Source organism: Maylandia zebra, linkage group LG22 (assembly GCF_041146795.1).
Source record: "Maylandia zebra isolate NMK-2024a linkage group LG22, Mzebra_GT3a, whole genome shotgun sequence".
Classification (NCBI taxonomy): Eukaryota; Metazoa; Chordata; class Actinopteri; order Cichliformes; family Cichlidae; genus Maylandia; species Maylandia zebra.
The window spans coordinates 22,276-49,660 of record NC_135187.1 but is presented as its reverse complement, the minus strand read 5'-3'; the positions used below and the strand labels follow the sequence as shown (position 1 = coordinate 49,660).

Genomic DNA, 27,385 nt, shown 5'->3' with positions numbered 1-27,385 from the left:
CACACACTACTTCAACAGTATCCTCTGAAATCAAACACAACTGAAAGTTTGTGGTTACAGTTCAGTCTTTACTCTTCAGAGTGAAATAAAGTCATCAGATCAAATTCAAGATTCTGAACTAAAACTCGTCTCGTCGTCTTCAGGCGTCTCTCTCTTCTTCCTTCTTTTCAAGACAAAAATCTGCAGAAACACAGACAAGACTTCAGTCAGCAATTTGACCTGCCACACAGCTTTAGGGAGGCTTCAGCACCCCTAAAATAGGCCTAACGACACCACTGGCTTTACTCCACCTTCTTCCACGCAGGCCTGGACCAACAGCTGTCCCCACCAGGCATGTGCAGACGTGGGGGCAGAAGGGGCTTGAGCACCTGCCCCTTCCCTGATGGGTGGCCCAAGTGCCCTTTTTTTGAGGCAAATTTTTATAATTTTTTTTAAAAATTATTAGTATTTTTTTCATGTGTGTGTGTGTGTGTGTGTGTGTGTGTGTGTGTGTGTGTGTGTGTGTGTGGAGTCCTGCCTGTACCCCTTAATAACAATGTTCCCTCTAAGCTGCACACGTGCGCAATTGCGCACTGCTGGCACGGTCTCTGCGCACAGAAAATCTGCGTTGTGCACAAAAATAATCTAACCTGAATTGAAATTAAAATTTCAACAATTCTGTTTTGTAGTGTTAGTCAGTAAGTCACTGGCTGCTCCTGTATGTGTTTAGAACGATACCACCTTATCCCATAGTCCAGCCAATGATGCGATTCACATTCGTATATACGCAGCTAATCAACGTCGTTGATGACAGCGTCCTTATGTGCCGACACCGGTGTTTTAACTAGCAAAGCAGCGTGGCTGATGTGGAGTGAAGCCACGTTAATGACAACGTGGACAACCACTGGAGATGTGAGCAGGACAGACGGAACAACTGACGGACAAAGTGTGGACTTTATACCAGTTTTTAAATTGTGTTGATCGGCCACGTAAAACCAGAGTTATGATAAAATATCTGCAATGTTTGTTTTTCTTCCTGAATACTGTCGTTGTTTATATTTACTGCAGGAAGAAACGGTAAAAACGGCGTTTTATAACGCTCGAAAGCACTCTACACCTGTGAGCAAAAACAAAACCAACCCCCCACGCTTTCCTATTGGTCGAAAAAAGTACCATGTTGACCAATCAAAAAATGATATGGCAACGTGGCATCTAGCTGTTAAGACACGGGGGGAAGTTTTAGGAGTGACGGCGGTGTTTTGAGATGTGAGAGACTTGCAACGTTTAGCGCAAATTGCGTGTAGTTAGTGTGTAGTGTAGTCAATAGTTTTGTTGTGTATGTCAGAACAATGAGGCGACTGCTGAGTGTTACAGGTGTTACAGCAGTGATACATCTGCTGTTGTCAAGCCTGCAGGTATCAGGCTGCTGTTCTCCTTCATCTCATAGTGGACAGAAATTATTTTTGGAGCGGCACAAATAATTTGTGTGGCATCAGATTTGATGCAGAACAGCTGATTGTTCTGTAAATAGTTTGAAATGTTTATTTAAAAACACCTTGGCTGCATTAAAAAAAAAGCTGCAAAAAACTGAGTTACTTTTTTGAAGAAGTAACTATATAATTAATTGCCCAATATTGGTCATTATATACTATATTTTGCAGACAGAGAGTTACAGACTCTCTCCCAGACCACAGACTCATAATACAAGTCAGAGCTTTATGAAAAAAAGAAAAAGAAAGAAAGTTGTGTTTTTAAAATTGGAGTTCAAGTTATTTTTACTTCCAATAGTGTTAACATACTACACAGATCATGAACAAGACTTTTTACATTTTCATTGTAAGTGGGCTAAAGCAGTTAATTAAAAGTAGTCTAACATAAATGTAAATGCTGTAATTTGATTATTTTAATAAACCATGTAACTTGGATGGATTAGATGCTGGCGTGACCACAGTGCACACATCTGCTGTCGCTCACAGCGGTCCAAGGGACGCTCAGGGAGTTTGTGTGTTTGCTCAGACACATGAAAAATTAGAGGGAACATTGGTCAATAATAACATTTAGCTATTAATCATAGTTTTGCTAGATTAAAGGATCTGGCTTGCATCAGTCACATGACTACCATTACCCAATGATCGCCCTTGACAGCAGAGCGCACTGGTTACGAACCAGAAACGAGCTCGCAAAGTGCACGCGCATTTTTTCCGCCTGAGAGGTGTGAAACTGTAGGAGAAACAGACAAAATAACTGGGAGATGCAGACTGATGCATCAAAAACCAGTAAGTAACTGTACTGCGTACACTGTAGTCTATAGCACACAGCAGTATTAGCTTATTATGGACACATTGGTAAGTTGTTTTGTGGCAACTGACAATTTGAAACTAATGAGCGTGCTGTGTGTGCAACAGCGTGACAAACATTACCTGTCCTGTTATTAACTGCACAAGTAGTGCTGGTCACAGCTGCTAGCTGGGTAAGGCTGTCAGGGGTCTGTAGCTCTGTCACCGTTTTAGGGAACATGTTTAGTTTTAAAGTAAGTTACAGGTCTTTTCCTGCCTTTGTGGAGGACTTATATTTGACTGAACACTATCTAATATGCATATCCACATAATTATGAATGATTATAATTATGATATTAGGAAAAATCACTGTTTTAAAAATACATTGAGAAACAGATTATATTAGATTTATATTTCAAATAGGACAAAATGCTAATTTTACAGCAGCAACATTATTGTATCTCTACAGTTTAAACATTTAATAAAGTTTCTGCCTGCACAGAGAGGATAGTCAAACAAACTGAATCATCATAAATACATTATTTTATATTTATTACTTTATGTTTTATTCTTACTTTATTATTATTATAGCACTAGGAATAAATAATAAGGGAAGGATTCTGGATCAACACTATGATGCAAAGTTGTGGCCATAGTATATACAGTATTCTGGAGATAATTTAAAATGTCACTGTATGTGTGTGTGTGTGTGTGTTTTATATGTATAGATTTTTTTTTAATTATTACTCATGAAATATCATTTTCCAGATATGCACAGTAAGGACATGAGGAGGAAACAGTGACATAAGTGTAACAGAGTTAGAAAACACCTTAATGAAGTTCCTCAAAATTGATGTGCTTTGTGAATAGTTGGAGCCACCTGGTGGACAAATACCGAACTGCAACGGTTAAGGTTCCAAATTGCTGCACAGCGCATGCCTCAGCAAACGAAAAATACTCCCAAGCTGGTGGTAGGTGCTTGTGAGCGATGGTGTTGTCAATTTTGTATGTGTATTAGTGAAAACATTCTCATACTGGTAATTGTCAACATCTGTTTTGATTGTAAGCAGTACTAGCACATACCTGTACCCTCAAAGTTACAAGCATTTTGATGCATCAGTACTAACTTTCTTCCCGAGTAGAATTTTTAGTTAACATGCTAAGCTAATACTCGTTAGTTAGTTGGGTGCTTTTTGACTTGCACTTGGTTCAACACCTACGCCAGAATGCTGTTTATAGACTTCAGTTCAGCATTCAATACAATCCACCCCTCACAACTCATCAGGAAACTGACAGACCTGGGCATCAGTTCCCTCATCTGCAAATGGTTACTGAACTTCCTGACCAACCGCCCCCAACATGTCCGGCTGGATAACCACTGTTCATCTATAATCACGATGAACACCAGTGTACCACAAGGCTGTGTGATGAGCCCTTTCCTCTACTCCCGCTTCACCCACGACTGCAGACCTGCTGATGGTTCCAACACCATCATTAAGTTTGCAGATGACACCGCGGTGATTGGCCTCATCAGTGACAACGATGAGGCCGCCTACAGGGAGGAGGTGGATCGTCTGGCTGAGTGGTGCGACAGAAACAACCTGCTGCTTAACACCGAGAAGACCAAGGAGCTCATCGTGGACTACAGGAGGAATGCTGACCCACATCCACCCATCCACATTAAGGGGACGGCTGTGGAGCGTGTGAGCAGCTTCAAGTTCCTGGGATTCCACATCTCCGAGGATCTCATCTAGACAACCAACTGCTCCAAGCTGGTCAAGAAGGCTCACCAGCGCCTCTTCTTCTTGAGGACTCTGAGGAAGAACCACCTGTCCTCAGACATCCTGGTGAACTTCTATCGTTGCACCATCGAGAGCATCCTGACCAACTGTATAACAGTCTGGTACGGGAACTGCTCTGCCTCGGACCGGAAGGCGTTGCACAGGGTCGTGAAAACTGCCCAGCGCATCGCCGGAGCACCACTTCCTGCCATAAAAGACATCTACAGGAAGCGGTGTCTGAAAAGGGCTGGGGAAATCATCAAAGACCCCAGTCACCCATCACATGGACTTTTCACCCTCCTGCCCTCTGGGAGGCGCTACAGGAGCCTCCGGACTAAGACCACCAGGTACCGGAACAGCTTCTTCCCCACAGCTGTCAGACTCCTGAACTCTGCCTCCTGACATCTGACCCATGTTAACACATGGACTGAACATACACACACCCACAATGGACAACTGTACCCTCAAACACACAATAATAACATGGACTGAACCACCACTCACAACCACTAGCACTTTATATAGCCTCTGTAGGAATTATATCTCACTTATCTTAACTGCACTACTGTATAGCTCTGTGTAAATAATCATTCTGTACATTTGATAAGTTTTAATCCTACAACTGTTTACAACTTGCATAGTTCACATTTCTGTATAGCTGTATATCTCAGATTCTGTAAAGTTAATTATTTGATATTCTGTATAGTTTTTCATATTTATATCCTGTTCATAGCCTGTACATAGCTTGTACTCACTACAACCTGTACATACTTATAGTTATAGAATATTCACAACATACCTCATACCGTGTACATTATAGCATACCATAATAGACCCATTTCTGTAATATACTCACATATCTATATTATTGCTAATATATATTGTAATATATCTATATCACTAAAGCACTTCTGGATGGATGCAAACTGCATTTCGTTGCCCTGTACCTGTGCATGTGCAATGACAATAAAGTTGAATTCTATTCTATTCTATTCTATTGTTTCTCTATGAGATTGTAATTGTTCTAATCCTTGCTAACAGCACTGAATGTTGCAGTTGCTATTCACGCTGTTGATGACAACTGTGTGCTGTTTTCTTTGTATTAGGTAGGCTCTGTTAAGTACAAGCTTTAGTTGATACTGTTGTATAAAAAGCTGTTTTTATATGTTATTGTTGTTCTTGGTTAGGGAAAAGGGAGATATAATGGCTCTCATCTCTCAGTTACCATAAGGAGAAAAATAAATAAACTAGAATAAGTTGCATTTCCTGCAAAAATCCAGTGTGAAAGCCATGTAGTACAATCTGCTGAAAACAGCTGAAAAAGCAGAACTTTCTGCTGAATAGAGGTGAAGAAACTAAAATTTGTGCTTAAAAAAGATGAAGTTAAACTTTCTGCTGAAAAGAGGTGAAGAACCTGAAAATTCTGCTGAAAAGGGTTGAAGAAACTGAAATTTGTGTTGAAAAGACATGAAAAAGTTGCCATGGCCGAGATTCAAACCCAGACCTCCCAGTCTCAAAACAGCTGCTCATCTCACTGAGCTAAAACACAGCTCACCCCGGCGAGCAACATCAGTGAGCACACTCGTAATGTGGTCCTATTCATCGAAATGGGCCAAAAAATGGCATAAAAAGCTTAATAATTCAAAAAGTACAAAAGTTATAAGAACCCAAAGATATAGCAGGAATTAGCAGAAGGAGCGGAACAGTTTAAAGTTTTAATGGTAGAAATTGGATGAAAACTGAGGGAGTAGTTAACCACCAAAGAAACGGAGCAACTAGAACTAGAAAAAGTTGCATTTCCTGCAAAAATGTAGTGTGAATGCCGTGTAGTGGAATCTGCTGAAAACAGCTGAAGAAGCAGAACTATCTGCTGAAAAGAGGTAAAGAAGCTGAAGTTTCTGCTAAAAAGAGCTGAAGGAGCTGAACTTTTTGCTGAAAAGAGGTGAAGAAGCTGGACTTTCAGCTTAAAACAGATGTAGAAGCTTCATTTTCTGCTGAAAAGAGGTGAAGAAGCTGAACTTTGTGCTTAAAACGGGTGTAGGATCTCTTTATTGTGTGAATGTAGTAAGGCATTCACATAATAAAGAGAAACAGGAACACAAGGTAGACGAAAGAATAAAGAGAAACGGGATCTCAATATTGCCACTACATGATAACAGATTTGGTTTCAGCTAGAACTTTTAAAGAAAGACTTTGATGATGTTGTATTGTAGAAATATATATTAGTCTTTTGTTAAGTGTTATGTTTTGAGAAAAAAAAGGAAAATAATAGAATAAAAAAGGAGCCCAGCGTAAAGGCAAGTAAGTAAGTAAGTAAGTAAAACTTTATTTATATAGCACCTTTCAAGATAAAAATCACAAAGTGCTTCACAGAAGCTAAAACCTAAAAATAAAAATCAACTAAAAGCAATTTTAAAAAGATGGGTTTTTAGCTGTTTTTTAAAAGTGACCACTGAGTCCACAGATCTCAGGCTCAAAGGGAGAGAGTTCCACAATCTGGGGGCCACAGTTCCAAAAGCTTTGTCGCCTTTTGTTTTCAGCCTCGTGTGCTGGACAGCAAGCAATCCCTGGTCACATGACCTCAGGGACCTGCTGGGAATGTATGTATGTATACGAAATGTCCTTAAAAGTGCTCAATAAGTGTTGAAGAGGAAGTAAATACAGTAAGAACAATAAAGGCCCCAAAACTGAACCTTGTGGCACACCATAGGCAAGAAAAGTAGAAGAGGAACTGTACTTAGAGGTAGCCACAGAAAAGGATCGTTCATGCAAATAGGATTCAAACCAGTCCAAAGCAGCCCCTGATATACCCACCCAGTCTCTCAGCCTATCTAGCAGAATATGATGGTCCACAGTATCAAAGGCGGAGGTCAGGTCCAACATCAACAGAACGGAGCATTCTCCTGCATCACATCTCATTAAAATGTCGTTGGAGACTCTAAGAAGTGTAGTTTCAGTAGAGTGAGCTCTACGAAAGCCAGATTGGAATTTATCCAGAATGCTGTATTCATCTAGAACAGCTATAAGCTGCTTAGCCACAACCTTTTCTAAAATCTTAGAAATGAACGGTAATTTTGAAATCGGTCTGTAGCTACTGAGAAGAGAAGCATCAAGCTTAGGTTTTTTTAACAGTGGGTGAATAACAGCATTCTTACAATAAACAGGGACCTGACCAGAAACCAGTGAGGTATTAATAATTGTGAGCACACAGGGACCAATAGACTGAAAGACATTTTTAAACAAAGATCCAGGTAAAATATCAAGAGAGCAGAAGGATGCTTTCATTGAATTAACCAACTTGACCAGCTCAGGTAAGGACACAGGTAAAAATCTTTCTAAAATTACAGGCCTAGCTTGAGTTGGAGCAGACAAGAGAGACACAGAAGGAGAGATACTGTTCCTCACGTTACTGACTTTTTCAACAAAGAAAGAAAGAAATTTTTCACAATCTTCATTTGATGAAATTGGGACAGCAGGTGGAGCAGGAGCAACAATATCACTAATGGTGTCGAATAGTACCTTAGGGTTACCTCTGCTCTTAGACACTAAGTCTGAGAAATAGGCCGCCCTCGCATCTCGAACTGAAGTGTTAAAAGAGACTAAAAGGTCCTTTAGATAAAGGAGATGGACATGCAAACGCGTTTTCCTCCATAAACGCTCAACCTTACGGCAGCAACGCTTTAAGAAGCGAATGCTGTCATTTAACCAGGGAGACGACTTTGAAACCGGAGCTAGTCTAACTTTGACAGGACAAACATTGTCTAAAATACAAAGACAATGATTATTAAAAGGATTTGTTAAAAAATGAACATCATTATAGGGAGATAAAACTAAATTAAAAGCATCGGAAAATTTAACAGCACTAGAGGAAGTTAAGATGCGAGAGCTAACCACGTGTCGAATAGGAGAGAAGGACAAATGAAAAGACAGATTAAAAAGAATACAATGATGATCCGAAATAAAAATGTCCTCAGTACAAATAAAATCAATGTTTAAACCTAAAGTAAAAACAAGGTCCAGTGTGTGTCCTTTGGTGTGTGTGGGACCAGACACATGCTGAGTAAAATGAAAAGAATCCATGACGCTAAGGAAACCTCTGGCAAAGAGGTCAGAGTCATCATCAACGTGTATATTAAAATCCCCGACTATAACCAGTCTGGACAGCTTCAAAGTCGAGGATAAAAAGTCACTGAACTCCTTTAAAAACATAGTGTTTAGGCCAGGTGGACGATACACTACAGCGCAGTAAAATGGATCTTTATTTCCAATTCTAACCAGCTGTAGTTCAAAGGATGAAAAATGTCCGACCGACACTGCGCGACAGTAAAACCGGCTTCCAAACACCGCAGCGACACCTCCTCCTCGACCCGACGTCCGAGGCTGGCTGATGAATGAGTACCCACTCGGACAGAGTTCAATGAAGGATGAAAAGTCACCATCGCGCTGCCAGGTTTCGGTTAGAAATAAGAAGTCCAGTTTCTTGGAAAGAATAAAATCGTTCAGCAGGAACGTTTTATTAGTCATTGATCGAGCGTTGAAAAGCACCACTCTCAGCGAAGTAGAAGACATATTATTAACAGAAGCGGCCCGATTTAGGGGACGAAGAAACAGAGAGTTTGATCCGCGACGTTCATAAATTCCACTCACCGCGGGGATGGAAGGCCAAACAACAGGAGAGTCTGGATGAACACTCCTGAGGTAGCGCCGTCTCATAGATCCAGGCACAGTTAGTCCCCGCTTCCAGAACAGTCTGAGTTTTACCTGGACACCTGCTCTTTTCCCTCTCCTTCTCCGTGACTTGCGCGGACACAGAAAGGCGCCACTGATGACACCTAACGAAGATCCAGACACCGGTGTCGGCAGCGGAGGATGGAAAATACCGCAGGAGGATAAGGCATCTTGACTTATCATAGAGGATCGGATGGATAATAGCGTCAGGCGATCATAGACAAGGGCAGCCAACACATTAGTGACAAAAAGCGAAAGCAAAAAGGCCGAAAAAAACAGCACAGAGAAACCACGGCCGGCAGCGGCAAAGCCAAACACAGGCGCCATCATACCGGAAGTCCAGCGTCTCAGTGCTGTCCTTTCTACATGGGCATATCACACCACATGCACCATAGACTCTCAGAACAGCAACAACTACATAAGGAGCTGTGTGAGGCTGTGGATCCCTCAGCAGCTGGATTACAAAGAGCACAGGTAACAATAACACCTGTACCAGTTGTTGCATTGCAGAGATATTCAAGTATAAAAACAATAATAAACACAATGTTTTGGTTCTATAACGGTTTCTATTATTACTTTATTATGGATTGGGTGCAGGAGTTTTTGAGTGTGGATAATTAAAGAACAGATTAATACAACAGCAAATTGTGCCTTGTTCTCAGATGGACAGCAAGTGGAGAGTAATAGATGAGATGATGAGATGAAGGAAGAGAGGCAAAGAGTGAGTCACAGGCAGAGTCTAGTTTTTTCTCACAGTTTGTTGCCTTATAGTTCCACGCACTGTCACCAATCTTTGAATTATATTATTATCTCATAACACTTGATCAGCTCCCATCTCTCCTGTGGACTCTTTAACGTCTACAGTCTCAGATCAGTGGAGCCCTGCCCTCCAGCACTATCATCAGCAGGAGCAACATTGTACCCATCAGGTAAAACATGGCCTACGTTTGCTTTGTCCCCACCTGATGACAGTGATATAGTATGATAAGATTCCATATTAGATTCTAGATGGAATGTGTGTTGTTGTTATTCAGCCTGGTTCTATGTGCCCCTTTTTTTTAACTTTGAGCACCCGCTCCTTTAAACATCTCTACACAGCCCTGGTCTCCACAGATGAGGGACCAAACCACATCATCTGACAGGATGGTGTTTCTGAAGTTTTTGTTTCGATTTTATTTGATTCGTATTTGTTAGAACAATAAAGAAGCTCAGTCTAATGAAATTGATTCATTGCAACACTACTGAGTCATTGATTTTTGCTTTTATGATTTTCATAGGAAGGCTTCTGCTCTGATTCTGTGTTTTTGGGTCATGGCTTTATTGTTAGTCTCAATACTGACAGTCAACTCTCTCTAAACCAGACTCTCAACTTCAGGTTCTTAAACACACTCAGATAAAAACGTGCATTACACATGTCATGTTACTGTTCAAAACAAAACGATCCCTGCCAGTGCCACTTCCTTCACTCAGAGACGTCATCAGATTTTGATAATAAAATGGTGAGCTATGAAATAAAATCACAGTGAAGTTCATGTAGCACAGAGATGAATGTTTAATGTTGATTAATGAGAGACTCAGCAGCAGATCAGAATCAAGCAGAAGAACATTTAGACATTTTCTGCATCAGCACACGAAGATATGCATATTCAGTCTGAGCTGCTAGAGCTTTACAGCTGGGCTTCATTCACTGCTTTCAGGAACAAGTTGTACATAGAAAATCTATCACACTGAAAATTATTCTGAGGAAATGGTTCAGCTGATTTTCAACCATTTTTGCAAATTTCATCAGAGCACCTGTAAAAATAACTATCTTAGTATTACTAATTAGGGGTATGCCATATCACATCATTCACGATTCATGATGATTCATGGTGGCCGGGTCGCGGGTGCAGCAGCCTAAGCAGAGAAGCCCAGGCCTTCCTCTCCCCAGCCACCTCCTCCAGCTTGTCCGGGGGAACACCCAGGCGTTCTCAGTCCAGCTGAGAGATATAAACTCTCCAGGTTGTCCTGGGTCTGCCCTGGGGCCTCCTCCCAGTGGGATATGCCCGGAACACCTCACCCAGGAGGCGCCCAGGGGGCATCCTTGTCAGATGCCCGAACCACCTCAGCTGACTCCTTTCGATGTGGAGCAGCAGCGGCTCTACTCTGAGCCCCTCCCGGATGGCCGAACTTCTCACCCTATCTCTAAGGGAGAGGCCAGCCACCCTTTGGAGGAAGCTCATTTCCACCGCTTGTATTTGTGATCTCGTTCTTTCGGTTACTACCCACAGCTTGTGACCATAGGTGAGGGTAGTGAGGGTTGTATGGGATCTAATGGCCCGTAGCAATGGGCCAGACACCCCATACTCCCGCAGCACCTACCACAGGACACCCAGAGGGACACGGTCGAATGCCTTCTCCAAGTACACAAAACACATGTAGACTGGTTGGGCAAACTCCCATGTCTGTGAAGGTTCTCAGTCATCCAGGTCATCGTAGTCAAAGGAGCTTGCAAAGAAAAGCGTCTGGACTTCTTTAAGTTGCTTGAAGACGTTTCACCTCTCATCCGAGAAGCTTCTTCAGTTCTAAGGTCAAATGGTGGAGAGTCCCAGATATAAACCTAGTGGGAGTTTCCCCCCACAGAGGGACAAAAGGACCCCCTGATGATCCTCTAATCGCCTGAGCCAAGGTGTGAAACTGGGTGTGGGACCCAATCAGCCAGAGTTTCGGGTGTGTTCATTGTGAAACCTGGCCCCACCTTATCATGCGAATTCCTGAGGTCAGATGGCCCAGGATGTGAGTGGGCGTTAAGGCGTCTGGGAAGGGATCTCAAAACTGGATTATAGATGGCAGAGAGTTGGTGTCGTAAACCCCGCCTCTGTTCAAAGATGGTCGCTCACAGTGGACATAGATGCTTCTTTCACTCCTCTTTCAAACCATCTGTCCTCTGTCCAAAATGTGAACATTGGCATCCTCGAAAGAGTGTCCTTTATCCTTAAGATGCAGATGGACTGCTGAGTCTTGTCCTGTGGAGGTGGCTCTTCTGTGTTGTGCCATGCGCTTGTGAAGTGGCTGTTTGGTCTCTCCAATGTAGAGGTCTGAGCATTCCTCGCTGCACTGTACAGCATACACCACATTGTTAAGTTTGTGTTTTGGCGTTTTTTCTTTTGGGTGAACCAGTTTCTGTCTGAGCGTGTTGCTGGGTCTGAAATACACTGGGATGTCATGCTTGGAGAAAACTCTCCTGAGTTTTTCTGATACACCGGTGTTACAGGAAAAATGATTCTATGTTTCTTTACCTTCTTTTAAATGTACAAAGATGCCTTTTGTCTGCCCTTTGCCTATGGTTAGATTAGTTTAGAATTATCTTTTTAGACTTTCTCAGCAAAGACATACTGTTTTGGGACATATTGTTTTAGATTGTTTTATCTCTCACAGCTTTCTCCCAACTCTCTGCTGACGAGACTAGCGCCACATATGGAGTTGTTTATTTTATCTGTTTTGTATTTTCTTATCCTGTTCTCACTGTCTTTCCTATAAAAAGTGCCCAGCCTCTGTACACGGTGTGAGTTGTTCTGAACAGCTTACCCGTGTGCACGTTAAAGCATAAAAAGTGATCTTGTCTCATTGTGTCTTTATTTCTCCTGGGTCTTTTACAGAGTTTTCCCCCAACATTTCTTGGTCCTTCGACAGCCGGAGCGCCTCCATCGTGTCCCATCTCCGTGACCAGTCCACGTTGTTCGTCTGTCGACAGCTCACACACCAGGTGTGTGATAAAAGTCCAAGAGCGTTTAAATTCGGGTCTTGGCCAACGTCTTAGAAAGCGACCCACGGTGGTGGGACCCGATCGAGGTGGACCAGACCCGGCGACACTGACCAGGTAGATACAGACACACTGACACAATCTTGCGTAAAAGCGCATTTTGAATTCAGGGAATTTAAAATAGCGGAAGTAGCTCGTCGACTGGTAGCTCTGGGAGCTCGTCGACTGGTAGCGTAGCTCGTCGACTGGTAGCTCTGGGAGCTCGTCGACTGGTAGCTTTGGAGCTCTGGGTAGCTCCCCCAGCTGGGTCTAGACTGGGTCTAGGGAGTAAGTAGCTCTGGGAGCTCCCCTTATCTTAAGGGTTCCGGTCGCGCGCGCGTCGAAGCTGTGAATGTGAATGTGTGTGTGTGTATTGTTTTAATTAATGGAGCAAGCTGAATTTTCACGGTCCAATAAGAGACTGAGCTGCTCCTACTGTGTTTTTCTTTTACTGCTGTTCACTGACGTGCTGGTGAGTTGAGAGAACGGTCGAGTTCCGTCTCGTAAAGTTCACACCGCTTTTGGAAATAGTCCGAAAGTAGAAGGGCGTGTGAGCAACCACTCTCGTCTCTAATACCAGCGAAGGTGATAGCAGCTGTATTGTGTATATATTACTTAAACAAAAATAAGTAAATACATAAATAAGATGGGTAATCAAGCAAGTGAAATTAAAACTCACTCCTGCTGACGAGCAGTGGTGAGAAAAGAAAAGTCCAGACGCCGGACAAAAACAGTGTCTGTAAACTGAGAGATTTAAGAAAACAAAATATAAACAGTCAGAAGAACAGAACTCAACTGCCAGTTTAGTAAAACCAGAAGACGAGACACTGTGCAGTTCCCACAATCCTTTTAGTAAACCATCACTCACTCCTGCAGCCGCATCTGCAGCAACACCCATATCAGGAAGAACATAATAATCCCTTATTAAGTGAAAACTAGAGATCACAGTAGTTTTGTAGTAGTTTAAAAGGGTTGAAAACAGACCCCACTGAGTAGATATAAATATAAAAAGTACGAAATAAAGATGAACAAAGGGAAAGTTACAGTAGAAATTATCTTTAGAGTATTTGAAATTAATAATAGCAAGGATAACAACCTGTAAAGTGATATTAACAATGAAACACAGTTGGCATGATGACCATGCCCAGCATGTATAAAATGAATATAAAGCAAATAATTCACACGAAAATATTTTAATAAAATAAATAAGGTATATTAAGGCTGTGTCATTGTTCAGCCAAGGACAGTGTGTGAAAAGGTAACTGTCTCCACCCTGGGAAAAGGATGATTCTGCAGGTCATCTGAAGCCCTTGATGGATACAAAATAAAATATAAATAATATATTATAATAGAACTGCCTGGTCCGCCATGCAACAGAGAGAACAAATGTGACCGCAGATTGGATGAATTCTAAATTATCTGTTTGCTGAATAAGATGATCCTAACTAACAAATTGGCTCAGGAGTAGTATAGTATAGTGGTACACACTGATAAAATATTATGCTATTGCTGTTATATAAGACAAAGAGGATAATATTAACAATGACATAATATTAATATGAAGAGGCACCTTAATCGGTTATGATGTGAGGTGGATAATTGTTAAGCAGTAGTCTGCATCAAGCTTAAGGTTTGCTGAAACTCAGTGTAATGACATGTGAGATGAAGACAATACAGAGAATAACTAAACTAATGAAGTGCATAGAGGCACTTGACCAGCTTGAAACCTATCATCCTAGAATGACACATTGCTGAGATATAGAGCACACCTATAATAACAACCAATAAGCAAAACCCTGTAGACAACAGCTACAACTACAGGATTGAGAAGCTGAATTAAATATGTAGACACTGCTAAGCTGATGAGCATGTTACACATTTTCTTTTCTTTTTATTTATTTGTTTCTTTTAGAGCAGAAGCTGCTGTAACACACCCAAAGAAAGACTCTAGGTCTGACCAACCGTTTCAGTCATGGGCAAAAAGATGTCAGTCAATAAAATTCTAAAAGATAATTTATTGACGAAAAAAATATCAAGAGATAAAAGATAAAACAGTCCAGTGTCCCACTTAAGAATTGTATAAAAAACACACAGTCCCAAGGCCAGAGCCAGCTATGCCACACAGCCAAGTTGCACTACACATGTTGCCTTTAACAGGGTTAGAAGTTGTCCTTGGAGACCCACCACCCTGCAAGCATATAGTCAGTGGTCACTCAAGCCTCTGCAACTCTGCTGCCTTTAGGCTGTGGCATATAATAGGCCCTGGCCTGCACAGAGAGACAAAACGACACACTTAATATAAAATTCATAGGGCAAAACCCATCCATCCCAAACATATCTGATTTCGTCACATTACATACCTGCACAGAGAGACAAAACGACACAGCAGTGTTTGTAGTGTGGGCTATAAGTAGACCAGTGTATCAGTGCAATCAAGTACACCTGCCTCTAATTAGTCCAACCTCATTCCAGCCATTGGCTCACCAAAAATGTGACACACACACACACACAAAACCACTCCCAACCCAGTGGAACTTCACACAATAATATGGAGCTGAATTAACACAGGCACATTAGTCTACCATGTTACAAGCTGCATGCTATTAAAAGCCAACATATGGAGACTTCTGCCTTGTTCGGGTGGCAGCATTTTTCTTTTTTCTTTTGTGTCCTGACACGTTTATGTTTTTGTTTGATTATTTTGTTGGTTTTGGAAACGATTTTAAACGAACTTGTGACAATACTTGAGAATCACAGTGACACATAGTGATTAGGCATATGATTGAAAAATGCCTAGGTTTAGAGCTGTGAGCTATGAGCTGTGAGCAATGCAAAGTTAAATATATATATATATTTGTATAAATGGGAAACAACCGTAACTTGAAAGTTTGAAATGTGTGAGATCCATGCATTGTTTGAAGAACTAGAAATTATCTAAAACTGCCTTAAGTGAAAATGTAGAGTTGCATCTATTCTCCCAAACCAAAAAAAAAAAAACAAAAAGGAGAAGAAGCATTCTGTAACTTAGAAATAAGGCTGACGTGTTGACAACAGACTAAAACACTAATTCGCAGGTGGCTATCAGGAACAGAGAGGCGAGCAAAGTCACAAACACCAAGGCTGCAGACAGCCACGCAGAAACAGCAGATAACATAGAGACAACGCCTGCTAGAACCGTGGAGAGGAAGGTCACTTCACACGAGATTGTAGGAGTAGGCCACAGAGAAATAATGCAAAACAGTTTTGAGGCAGCCACTTAAGAACTTATTTGACCTTACAGCACAGGCCGAAATTGTGTAGGTTACGCAGTAACCACAGATAGTAAAATAATAGAAGCAAAACCACTCTCTTCTTCATGTTCTGCACAGAGCGCTGAGCTGATAGCTGTGATGCGCGAAAGCTAAACACACAAAGACAAACTAATAAACATACATACAGACAGCCAGTATGTTTTCTCTGCTGTGCATCATTTTGCAAAAAATTTGGCATAACAGAGGAATGATTACACCAACTGGAAAACCGGTTCACCATGCCAACCTCTTACAATGCCTACTGACTCTTTCATTACTACAGGCAAATGCTGACAGAGCAGCAAAATAGGCGGCACAAAAGACAAACATCACATTGATGGCAGTAAACACACACATCAGATTCCACTGGATGTGTTGAAAAATGAACAAAAGCAGCAAGCACAGCAGAGCAGGCAACATGGCTAAAACACGGTGCAGTTCTGACAAACGACTTAATGATGTGTTATGGCAAGCTACTGTTGCCAAAATTCGCGGCATTAGTGACTCATGGCTGTACGCATTTGTCAACGGGGGGACTGACCAGTATTGTCAACTCTCATTTCTACACTGTAAATTCTACTGACCAGTATTGTCAACTCTCATTTCTACACTGTAAATTCTACACTGTAAATTTTGAAACCTCAGCAAAACAATTTGTCAGAACGTGCATGACGTGTCAAAAATATAATGCTCAGGGAAACCTGAGCCCACACAATCCATATGGACTTTATTGAGCTAAATGAATGCCAAGGGTAAAAATACACCCTAGTGGTTATAGATGTATTCTCAAAGTGGCCAGAAATCTACCCAGTGAAAAAGGCAGATGCAATTTCAGTAGCAAAATGCCTGTGTAATCACTTCATACTCACATATGGCATTCCAGCTTTGATACGATCAGACAACGGCACTCATTTTGTAAATGATGTCATCACTAAGGTCTCTGAAGCACTCGGCTTCAGCATAAAACACCACTGTGCTTATCACCCTCAGAGCGCAGGCCTTGTAGAGAGAACTAACGGCACTATAAAACAAAGGCTCAGGAAATGCATGGCAGAAACAGGAAGGCCGTGGCCTGAATGTTTGGGTTTAGTGAAGATGTGGATGCGCTTAACACAAGGCTCCCATAAACTAACTCCATTTGAAATCATTCATGGCAGGCCGTTTCCACTGCCCATTACCAGTCAACCAATAGACAAAGCAATCAGAGAAAACACATTAGCAGAATGGATGTCTAAGCTGTTAGAAAACAAAGAGATCATTGTACATAATCAACAACCTGATGATGTTTCTCCAGTGTCTTGCAGACTAAAGCCCGGTGACTGGGTTCTGATCAAGGTGCTCCAAAGGAAAAACTGGAGCACACCCAGGTGGGAGGGGCCTTACCAAGTCCTCCTCACTACACCGACCGCTTGCAAAATTGCGGAACGACCATCCTGGATCCATCAGAGTCACTGCAGGCGAGTCAGTGAAGCCATCTAGACACAGCTGACGGCAGGCTCACCCAATTGTTGTGATCTCGCCCGGTGGAGGGAACAGCCTTTCTGGCCGGGGGGTCTACTCACGACAGGAGGGTGTGTCCTGTTGTCATGAGGTGGTGGCTCCTAATAACTGCAGCGGCCCTGACCCTGGCCGGGCTCCTCACCTTTGCTTCCGTGAGGGACAACAAGTCACGCTATATGGAGAAAAGGCAGACACTGTATGACAAAGGAAAGTACACCAAGTTTCCCCATGGCTACGCCACTAACTTCTGGTGGCAGTTTATGAACACTACAGCTCACTTGAATAACAAAACTGACTGCTATGCATGTACCCATATGCCCCTATCCTCACAGACGTCTGGCCTGTGGCCGTACAGCATACCTGAAGATCGCAGTTGGTGCCTGTTGGTCCTGGCAACACATCCAGGCTACGGTACTCTTTGGTCCAAAGCCAACTACAGCATCCCAGCGAAAGCAACCTGGAGGTCATCATCACTCACAAATGTGAACTGTTCCGGACAGACCTACCTACTGACCTGGCCCCAAGTCTCAGACCCACTGCCTGATGTAATTCTACTGAACAAGCTGAACGCAGCACAACTTCCAGTATGTGTGATGAACAATGGATCGCGGGCAGTGGGGGAGCTGCCTACTTACCTATGCAAATACATATACACTTTCTGCCCACCGAGGAACGAGAGGAAGTGTATGGCCTGTTCAATCAACGCCACCTGTGCCAGTAACACAACGCTGATGAGCCTCAACTGTCGCTCCGACTACAACTACCGAATGCCACTACAAACAAAGACTCAGTACCAGACAGGATGTGCACGGACGGCACCCAGCAGCAGAGGAACCAGAGTTTTGGCTGACTGGTACTTCCTATGTGGCAATAAGGCTTATCTGTCACTCCCTGAAGGTTGGGGGGGTCTGTGCGCCCTGGTGCAATTATCAGATCACGTTTTCTTCATGCAAAGTGTTGCACATCACCCAAGCAGCCGGCAGAGACGTGAAGTGGACATCGCCTCCCCCAATTCTTTCGGCATTACAGTGGACACTGGAGTGCCGGGAGAGTTTCGCATCTGGGGAGGAGGAGTGAAATTCTTACAGAGCTTGATCCCCGGCATTGGAGTTGCCGAGGTACGGGATCATGTGGAAATCAACCGATATGCTCTGCTACGACACATCAAATTGACTAAGACCCTGGGAACCGCCTTAGCAGGAGAACAGCAGGCCATCAGAACGATGGTGCTGCAGAACAGACTGACACTAGACCTGCTAACAGCATCACAAGGAGGAGTTTGCAAGCTGATCGGGGAAACATGTTGCACTTTTATCCCTGATGGATACGAAACTGGAGGAGACATTTATGAAGCTTTGCAGAATTTGACCGCTCTGCAAAAATATGTCACTGACCACACACCTGGAGCAGCTACAGCACAAAGCTGGCTGGACTGGCTGTTCAGCGGTTCATGGCTGGCTGCTGTAGCAAAGCCATTTTTCCTTCTAGGTCTCATCATGATACCACTGCTCATATTAGTGTTGTGTGTGTTGCCATGCCTAAGAGTAATGATTTCAAAGATGATAACAACCACAATGACTGCTTATGTTGCCGTGCCACAAGAAGAACAACATCCCGTTGCAATTCTGTTAGAGGAGAACTTGTACTAGCTGCTAATAAATGACGTGGTGATTAAAAATGACTTGTCAAGTGATCATGCACTGATTAACACATTAGTAGTTTGTGCAGGTACAATATAAGGTTTTCACCCTTTTATTTTTTGAAGTTTTCATTTTAAATATGAAGTTTTCATTATTTTACATATAAAGTTTTCAATTTAAGGTTTGCATCATTTTAAGTATAAGGTTTTCATCCTTGTATTTTTTGACGTTTTCATCTTACATATTAGGTTTTCCTCATTTTTAAATACAAAGTTTTCATTTTAGTTTTCATCCTTTTATTTTTTGTAGTTTTAGTTTTATTATTTTTTCTTGTTTATTCCACTTGTTATTTCATTTACTATGATTTTCATTTACTATGTTTTTCTTTTTATTATTTTCTTTTGTTTTATTCTTTAGACCAAATGACTTCCATTTCTGCTATGCTGACATTTTGAAAATTAAAAAAATTACTTAAGATACTTAATAAATAACCTTCACAGACAATTGTTGTATACATTTAAAATAAGTTAAAACAGGAGGGAATGTTACAGGAAAAATGATTCTATGTTTCTTTACCTTCTTTTAAATGTACAAAGATGCCTTTTGTCTGCCCTTTGCCTATGGTTAGATTAGTTTAGAATTATCTTTTTAGACTTTCTCAGCAAAGACATACTGTTTTGGGACATATTGTTTTAGATTGTTTTATCTCTCACAGCTTTCTCCCAACTCTCTGCTGACGAGACTAGCGCCACATATGGAGTTGTTTATTTTATCTGTTTTGTATTTTCTTATCCTGTTCTCACTGTCTTTCCTATAAAAAGTGCCCAGCCTCTGTACACGGTGTGAGTTGTTCTGAACAGCTTACCCGTGTGCACGTTAAAGCATAAAAAGTGATCTTGTCTCATTGTGTCTTTATTTCTCCTGGGTCTTTTACAGAGTTTTCCCCCAACAACCGGCTACATAGGGGATGACAATGTTGTTGCGTCTGTCCTTCTTATCCTCCCTCGCTGGTGTCTGGTCTTCTTTTCTGTGCCTCTTTGCTGACTTTAAGAACGCCCATTTAGGATAGCCACACGTTTTGAGTGCTTCCTTTACATGTGTGTGTTCCTTCTTTTTTCCTTCGGGCTTAGAGGGAACATGTTCTGCCCGGTGGTGTAGGGTCCTAATTACTCCAAGTTTGTGCTCCAGAGGGTGATGGGAGTCAAAAAGGAGGTACTGGTCCGTGTGTGTGGGCTTCCGGTAAACTTCGATGTTGAGTTTGCCATTCTCTTCAATGTGCACAGCGCAGTCCAGGAAAGGCAAACAGTTGTCCTTTGTGTCTTCCCTGGTGAACTTGATATTTTTATCCACAGCGTTAATGTGCGCAGTGAAGGATTCCACTTCTTGTGTCTTGATTTTGACCCAGGTGTCGTCCACATATCTGTACCAGTGGCTGGGTACTCTCCCTTTGAAAGAGCCAAGAGCCTTCCTTTCCACTTCCTCCATGTAAAGGTTGGCTACAATAGGTTACACGGGGGAGCCCATGGCACAGCCATGTTTTTGTCTGTAAAAGCCTTCGTTGTACTTGAAATATGTAGTGGTGAGGCAGAGGTCTAACAGTGTGCAGATCTGATCCGGTGTGAAGTTGGTCCTGTCCTCCAAGGAGCTGTCTTCTTGTAGTCGTTTTCTGACAGTCTCCACGGCCTCCGTGGTGGGTATGCAAGTGAAGAGAGAGACTACATCAAAGGACATCAAACTCCCATGCACACTTTATCCTTGAGAGGGTAAAGAGCTGATCCCGTGTTCCACGACCAGGACGAAAACCGCTTTGTTCCTCCTGTATCCGAGGTTCAACTAACGGACAGACTCTCCTTTCCAGCACCCTGGCATAGACTTTCCCAGGGAGGCTGAGGAGTGTGATTCCCCTGCAGTTGGAACACACCCTCCGCCCCCCCGCCCCCCGGCAAAGTAGATGTATGCCATACTTCGCGGAAAATGACCAGGCTGGCCTAGAACTCTTTACAAGAGAAAAGGACCCAAAAGGACCCATTTTTCACAATAAAGTTATTGCACTCAAAGCTACCGTGTATTTTTCTGTATTTTGTCATATCGTGAAATTTAGTGCTATCGTGAGAATACACTGATAATATTTAATCACTCATCATAATATTGTGATATTATGTGTGGGCAATATCACCCATCCTAGTTTTATTACTATTTTCTGCAATTGTCTTCAAATGTTATATTTTCCTAACTCGTCTATTAATGACAGTACAGGGTAGGGTGAAAACAGGTCCATTGTTGTTGATATCATGATGTTATAATTAGAGATGGACCGATCCGATATTACGTATCGGTATCGGTCCAATACTGACTCAAATTACTGGATCGGATATCGGCGAGAAATAAAAAATGTAATCGATCCATTAAATATCAAAAAAGCACCTCACAAAACTTGCTACATGGCGTAACTCGGCTCATAACCGTAGCACCTCGCAGCAGTATGCATCACGTGATAGAGCGGCTGTGTGTATTTGTAGCCTCACCAGCATTTCATCTCCGAGGAAGTTATCCCAGAGAGAAGTAAAGCAAGTGTGTAAGTTCATCTCTGAATGTTTGTAAAGCATTCCAGTGTTAAGCTTAACAGATATATGGAGCGACTGCCTCTCTCTCTCCTGATGCTACTTCAATCGTGAAACTGCTTAATGATCAGCTGATCGGCTTTTTGTGTCGCGATTCCGTCTGTCTTCTTTGTTTTTGGCCCACTTTGCACCAGAAAGAGGAAACCAGCGGCTGAACAACAGCAGCACTTTTAAGCTTGATAAGCTGTTGTTAGAATTTATTTAATATTACTTTCTACACCAGGATCTTTTTCTACAGCTGATGGCTGGTAACTATGCAGGGGCAGATCTAGCAAAGTTTAGCCAGGTGGGCGATAGGGCATGAACAGGGAAAAGGGGGCACAAAGACATAATTTTCTTTCTTATTCTCATTTAAAATTTCTAGCTTTTAATAAATAATTATCTGACTCTTACACCCAAAGTTTTAATCTGATGTAAAATATATAGAAGTCCATTACTGTATATAGTAACTGTTAAGTCTAATATACCCTAGTAAGCTATAGTACTTTTTCCTTTGGGAAAGTACCATCTGTGAATTTTGCAATTCTGTTGAAGAAAGACGTTGAATCTATTTAATTATTCTTGAAAAAATAATTTATTTCTGTGCATTTTTCCCCCTGCATCAAATAAAATTTGATTACATCGATTAAGCATCATGAGGTGGAGGGTGGGGGGTGGTTCCCTATTTTTTTTTGCTGGGAACTTGCAACCCTATTAGTTAGGTTGCTTAATATTTCTGCTAAGTACTCTTTAAAATACCAGAATAGGGAGGATGGAGTAGGTTTAAGTTTATTAGATTGATCAGTATTGCTGAACTATGAAATATTTTGGGCGCAGTGTATTTTTTACATACAGGTATAACAGAATAGCTTTAGTGTTGTTATTTATTTAAACTTGAGTATAAACATATACAAAATGCAGCAAGATATTAAAAAAACGTTTTATTGATTAAAAAAAAAACACACTATATCGGATTCATATCGGTATCGGCAGATATCCAAATTTATGATATCGGTATCGGACATAAAAAAGTGGTATCGTGCCATCTCTAGTTACAATGTACTCACACAGAGGCAGTTCATCAACAGTACTGTCATTGCTGCAGCAGAAAGAAGATGAAGAGGTCATTTTATGTGACAAATTGGTTTGGCCATAATGAACACCATGTTCGAACATAAGAGTGTCCATAAGTGCACATGGCACCAGGACGCTCTGGGCCGCAGGTCAATGATCGATTTTGTAATCGTATCACCAGACTCGAGTGTCTAGTCATATTCTGGATATGTAAAGAGAGGGGCTGAGCTGTCAACAGATCACCACCTGGTGGTGAGTTGAATCAGGTGGAGGGGGAGGACGATGGACAGAGATGGTGCGCCTAAACGTATAGTGAGGGTGTGCCCCGGTCTCCGAGATCTTTATCGTACACCTCCGGCAGAGCTTCAGCAGCATTCTGAGGGAGACTGCGGACATTGAGTCCGAATGGACCATGTTCCGCACCTCCATTGCCGAAGCTGCTGCACTGAGCTGCGGCTGAAAGGTGGTTGGTGGCTGTCGTGGTGGTAACCCCCAAACCAAATGTTGCCTGTTCTGACAGGGTCCTGCTGTTGTTGCCTCCCTATCTCTCTCTTTTTCCTTTGACCGTTTCTCTTTGTGTGTGTGTGTGTGTGTGTGTGTGTGTGTGTGTGTGTGTGTGTGTGTGTGTGAGAACTCTTGTTCTCGCCAGCTACACCTGCCAACAATCACCTGCTGCTGATGAGCCCATTATCTGTGCCCTATTTAACAGGGTGGCTGAACCTTATTTGATGCTGGATTGTTGTGTAGCATCAGTCAGTGAACCCCGGCTCGTACAACTCTGAAAAGTAAGAAGTTAATCATTTTGTTTTGTCTTCTGTTCAGGAAACTTTTGGAGTGGTGTTTATGTGCGTGTGCCGGCTGACTGGATCACACCCACAAAATGAGAAAATGTAACTCAAACCCCGTGCAAGGCAGTTTCAAAGAAACTGCAGAAAATGGCATTATTCACACTAACACCACTAACCCTTTCAACAGGTAGTGTAAATGCTAGCTAATTTCCAGATTTTCTCTCTCACCTGCCTTGCCATCATATATGAAGGTTGTCTCAACATTGAACTTGAGGCACTCTGCCAGCTTCCTGTGGATGCTCTCACCCGCCTTCAGCTCATCAGTGTCCGTATGCTTCCCTTCTTTTCCTGAAAGGCAGAGAAAAACAATTCAAAGCACTGAAAAAAAAACCAAAAAACTTGGGGTCCACCATCCACGGAGAGTGCAGTCAGGGTGGGCTGGGTGGAGTTGAGCGTCAGGAGTGACTTGTGACAGAAAGATAGCAACAAGAGCAAAGGGGAAGGTTTGTTATTCACGGTGCTCTTGCATTTGGAGTTAGTTTTGTGGTCTAGTTCCTTTTCATGGCTTTTTCAGAAACATTCAAGGCTTTTCACAATACTGTAGCTTCATGAGAACACTCTGTGGGGCACCTGCTAAATGTTGAGTTGTGTTGAGTTCTGCTTTGTGTTTTCCATTTCAGAAGATTGTCCCCTTGGTCGATATGATCCTGTTGAACTCTCAGCTCTAAAGTTTCTGAAACTTTCATTATTATTAGGATTTGCTCATTTAAAAACAGTCAAATTCTTTCAGATGTTCCTTTTTTCAGTGAGAATTTCTTTCAGGGCACTGTCTGTGTTTCACTTGGTATGATGTGATGCTGAGTGCACAGTGGACACTTCTGCCTCCTGTTTGCATGAGTTTTCTGTTCAGTTTCTCACTGATGACTCTGTAAAGTTAGGGTGTTTCATTCTTACTGTAGATGAGCAACAGCCTTCCTGGAATTCCCTGAAAGACGCCGCTGTAGACAACGGTCAGACAGTCTGCACAGCCCTGGTAAACATCTGCTCGGCCCTGATCATTGTATGGAGACACCAACCCGCCAAACTCCATAACTCCTAATGGGAACACATTTAAAAAAATCATTAACATCTCACCACAATAATGACTAACAGTTGAGACCTCGTTGGAAGATTTTGTTTTCCTCTTTAAGTAGTTCCCTGTCACGGTCCGCTGTGACGGACCGAGTGGAGAATGCGTGTAATGGACCCAGGTGCGTACACGAGTGAGCAGACGGGAGTGAGCTTTAACAGAAGGCGAGCCTTTAATATGGCTGAAAACAAGGTGTACAAATACAGCAGGGATAACGTGGCTAAACAGAAACCTAAACTGGGAACAAACGATGGTGAGGCTATGGCTTGGAAGACAACAGACCAGGCATGGAAACACGGAGGATGGGAACACAGACGACGCAACACAGACTGTAAGAAACACAGAGACTAAATACACATGAGGGATGATCAGGGAAAGTGGCCACACATGGGAACGCAGCTGACACACATGAACTTAACGACAGGACAGGAGGAGTGAAACTGAATACACTGACAGTGAATGCAGGCCTTCAAAGTAAAACAGGAAACATGAGACATGAACCGGGGAGACGTAGTACAGGGGGAGGTGACAATACTGACAGCATGAACTTGACAGTACAAGACGCACAGACATAAACACACGAAGGGCAAGGGAGACGTAATGCAAGGGTGATATATACAAATGGCTGGACTACCTTAATGAACCTAAACAATCAATAAACATCAAAATAGACTAAACACAAAACACCGGGTCGCACGACCCAGGACCATGACAGTTCCCCATGACTGATGCTGTTAGGTTTTGTATTGTTGATTGTCATTTATGCTTAGAAACATTTACTCATATATGCTTAGAAGTATATAATCATTTGTAGATTGAAAGAATGTCTCATGAGGGGAGTGCGTTCACTCCTCTAAAGAGTGTTCTGGCATAGATCACACCTCCTAGCTTGCTGATATATGGGTTACCAAACACACGTATATCTCTTTAAGTATAAGAGCTCTTTGTTCAGATAGATCTGCTAGACGCCTGGCACCAGCTAGCACCAGAGTCTTCACAGGGTCACATCTTGACCCTACACACACACACACACACACACAGGCAAGGTACTCTTTGTGTGTATGTAGACGTCATATGTTAATGAACCTATGCAGATTCATGTAACCTCAATAAAAGAACAGTGGTACGGGAGAACGGACGAGAGCAACTGGGGTCAAGCGAAGGAACGGCGCCTGTCCGGTTTTCTCTCCCGTGCACGAGAAACATGAAGAAGCTTGCCTACTTGTGTCTTGCTTTGCTGTGTAATTATATTGTCCTCAACGTTCCAGCAGATAGGTTCAAGCTACAAACCTATCAGATGCTAAAGACAGACAGGCGTCCCCCTAAAAAAAAGTTCTGTAGTTTAGTTTGGAGATCAGAAACTCCAATTTCTGCCTTTTTTAAGTACAAATTTTGTAATATACAAAAGGGAATTTTAAAAGAAAATTTTCCTGTGGTTGAGGTTTTACCAATATGTCAACATTCTGATCTCTAAAAACCTAACTGACAACTTTAATTACCTAACACTTGATAAATAAAAAGTGGAAGTTTAAAAAAAAATCCTTTTCACAAGGTTCTGGTCTAACTCTCTTGGCCACTGGTATGTTAGCTACCTTGTGGCCATACAGAGAACATTGCTGTGCTCTGTGGTGTTATCTCAGTAGGTCAGACATCATGGTAGCAGTGTTAGTGTTTGTTTTTTCTTTTTATTGCTGTGAATCATCAGAACAAACCTCTCACTTCCAACCAAAATCAAACAACATTAGGAAAGTTGTTTTTATACTTTGAAAAATCTTTTAATTACATTTCTCTGGCTGCTTTCACATCCAAATGTCTTAATAAAAGGTCTAGTCTGGGCCTGTTTTGGACTTACCAGGGCTGTCCAGAACCATGCTGTGGTTGGAAGTCTCGGGATCAGGAATGGACATGTTGACTTGAAACACAAGACATTTTCCAGAGCTGTAAACAAAATAAATAAAGTAAAAAAAACTTTTGCAGAAAGTAAGCAGGTACTGAACTGCTGTTTGTCCTCAGTTTGACAAACTTACACTATGTTTCTCTCGATGAACAGAAAGGTTTCATTGTTGAATGCCTCCTTCATCTCCATCAGGGAGCTGTTGGCATGCTTCACCAACCTCAGACCTGCTGGATAATCTGAGAACGCTTCCACCAGAACCCATCGTGACTCAAACACCTGTGAGGAGGAACTAGGGTAAACCCACAAGCATTTGTTTTCTGGATTTATTACAGTTTCCTAATATTACTTGAAATGTAGGTAAAGTAGAACCGTGTGGTAGCATCTGCCCTTAAACTGCATAGGAGATACAAATAATACTGCAAATACTTTTTAATGTAATGAATACCTTGAAGACATTTTAAAGAAAGGAAAAACATTTAACCTTCTTACGCTGTAATTGCCTTGACTGTATGCTTTTTTTCCAGAATGCATTGAATGTTCATAGTACTTAAAACTCTATTTTTAAATTAGCCTTAATTGAGCAGATTTTTGCACAGCAGACCGAAAAATTACCAAATATATTTTTGTAGCCTCCTTTCACTGTAAAGAGGTATCAGTCAACAAGTAGTGACTTGGCAGATGTTTCTGTGAGTTCCCACCTTGTGCAGTACCTCCTGTCGCAACTTCGGTGGGAGGTCACATTCCTTTGCGGCAGCTTCAGCACTGCAGCTCTGCAGAATCAGAGCCAGCAGAAAAACTCTGAACAAAAGCTGCATCCTGGATCAGGAGGGCCTGCTGTGTTTGTGAGATCTGGAGGGAAGAAGCTCTGAGGTAAACTCGGAGAGAGGCGTCTCATGAAGACTGCAGACTGAGCACAGCTGGT

General features: G+C 42.1%; 2 protein-coding genes across 3 annotated transcripts; one reads left to right on the top strand and one right to left on the bottom strand.

Annotated features, from left to right (window-relative positions):
• Positions 1 to 47: 47 nt before the first annotated feature.
• Positions 48 to 27,385, bottom strand: LOC101470890 (saxitoxin and tetrodotoxin-binding protein 2-like). Of its 2 annotated transcripts, none has more exons than XM_004572221.3 (6): positions 27,162 to 27,385; positions 26,594 to 26,739; positions 26,419 to 26,504; positions 24,392 to 24,532; positions 23,666 to 23,785; positions 48 to 180 (listed from the first exon to the last, which is right to left on the bottom strand). In XM_004572221.3, exons 1-6 carry the CDS (start codon positions 27,276 to 27,278, stop codon positions 140 to 142), a joined length of 651 nt encoding a protein of 216 aa, XP_004572278.1. In that variant the 5' UTR covers positions 27,279 to 27,385; the 3' UTR covers positions 48 to 139. The 2 variants fall into 2 exon arrangements, with proteins under 2 accessions (XP_004572278.1, XP_076734990.1); XM_076878875.1 differs by having other exon boundaries at positions 23,670 to 23,785.
• On the top strand, positions 11,928 to 19,869 carry LOC112431823 (uncharacterized). The gene is made up of 2 exons (XM_024800543.2): positions 11,928 to 12,623; positions 17,130 to 19,869. The coding sequence occupies exon 2, from the start codon at positions 17,422 to 17,424 to the stop codon at positions 18,982 to 18,984; it is 1,563 nt and encodes a 520-aa protein (XP_024656311.2). The 5' UTR covers positions 11,928 to 12,623; positions 17,130 to 17,421; the 3' UTR covers positions 18,985 to 19,869.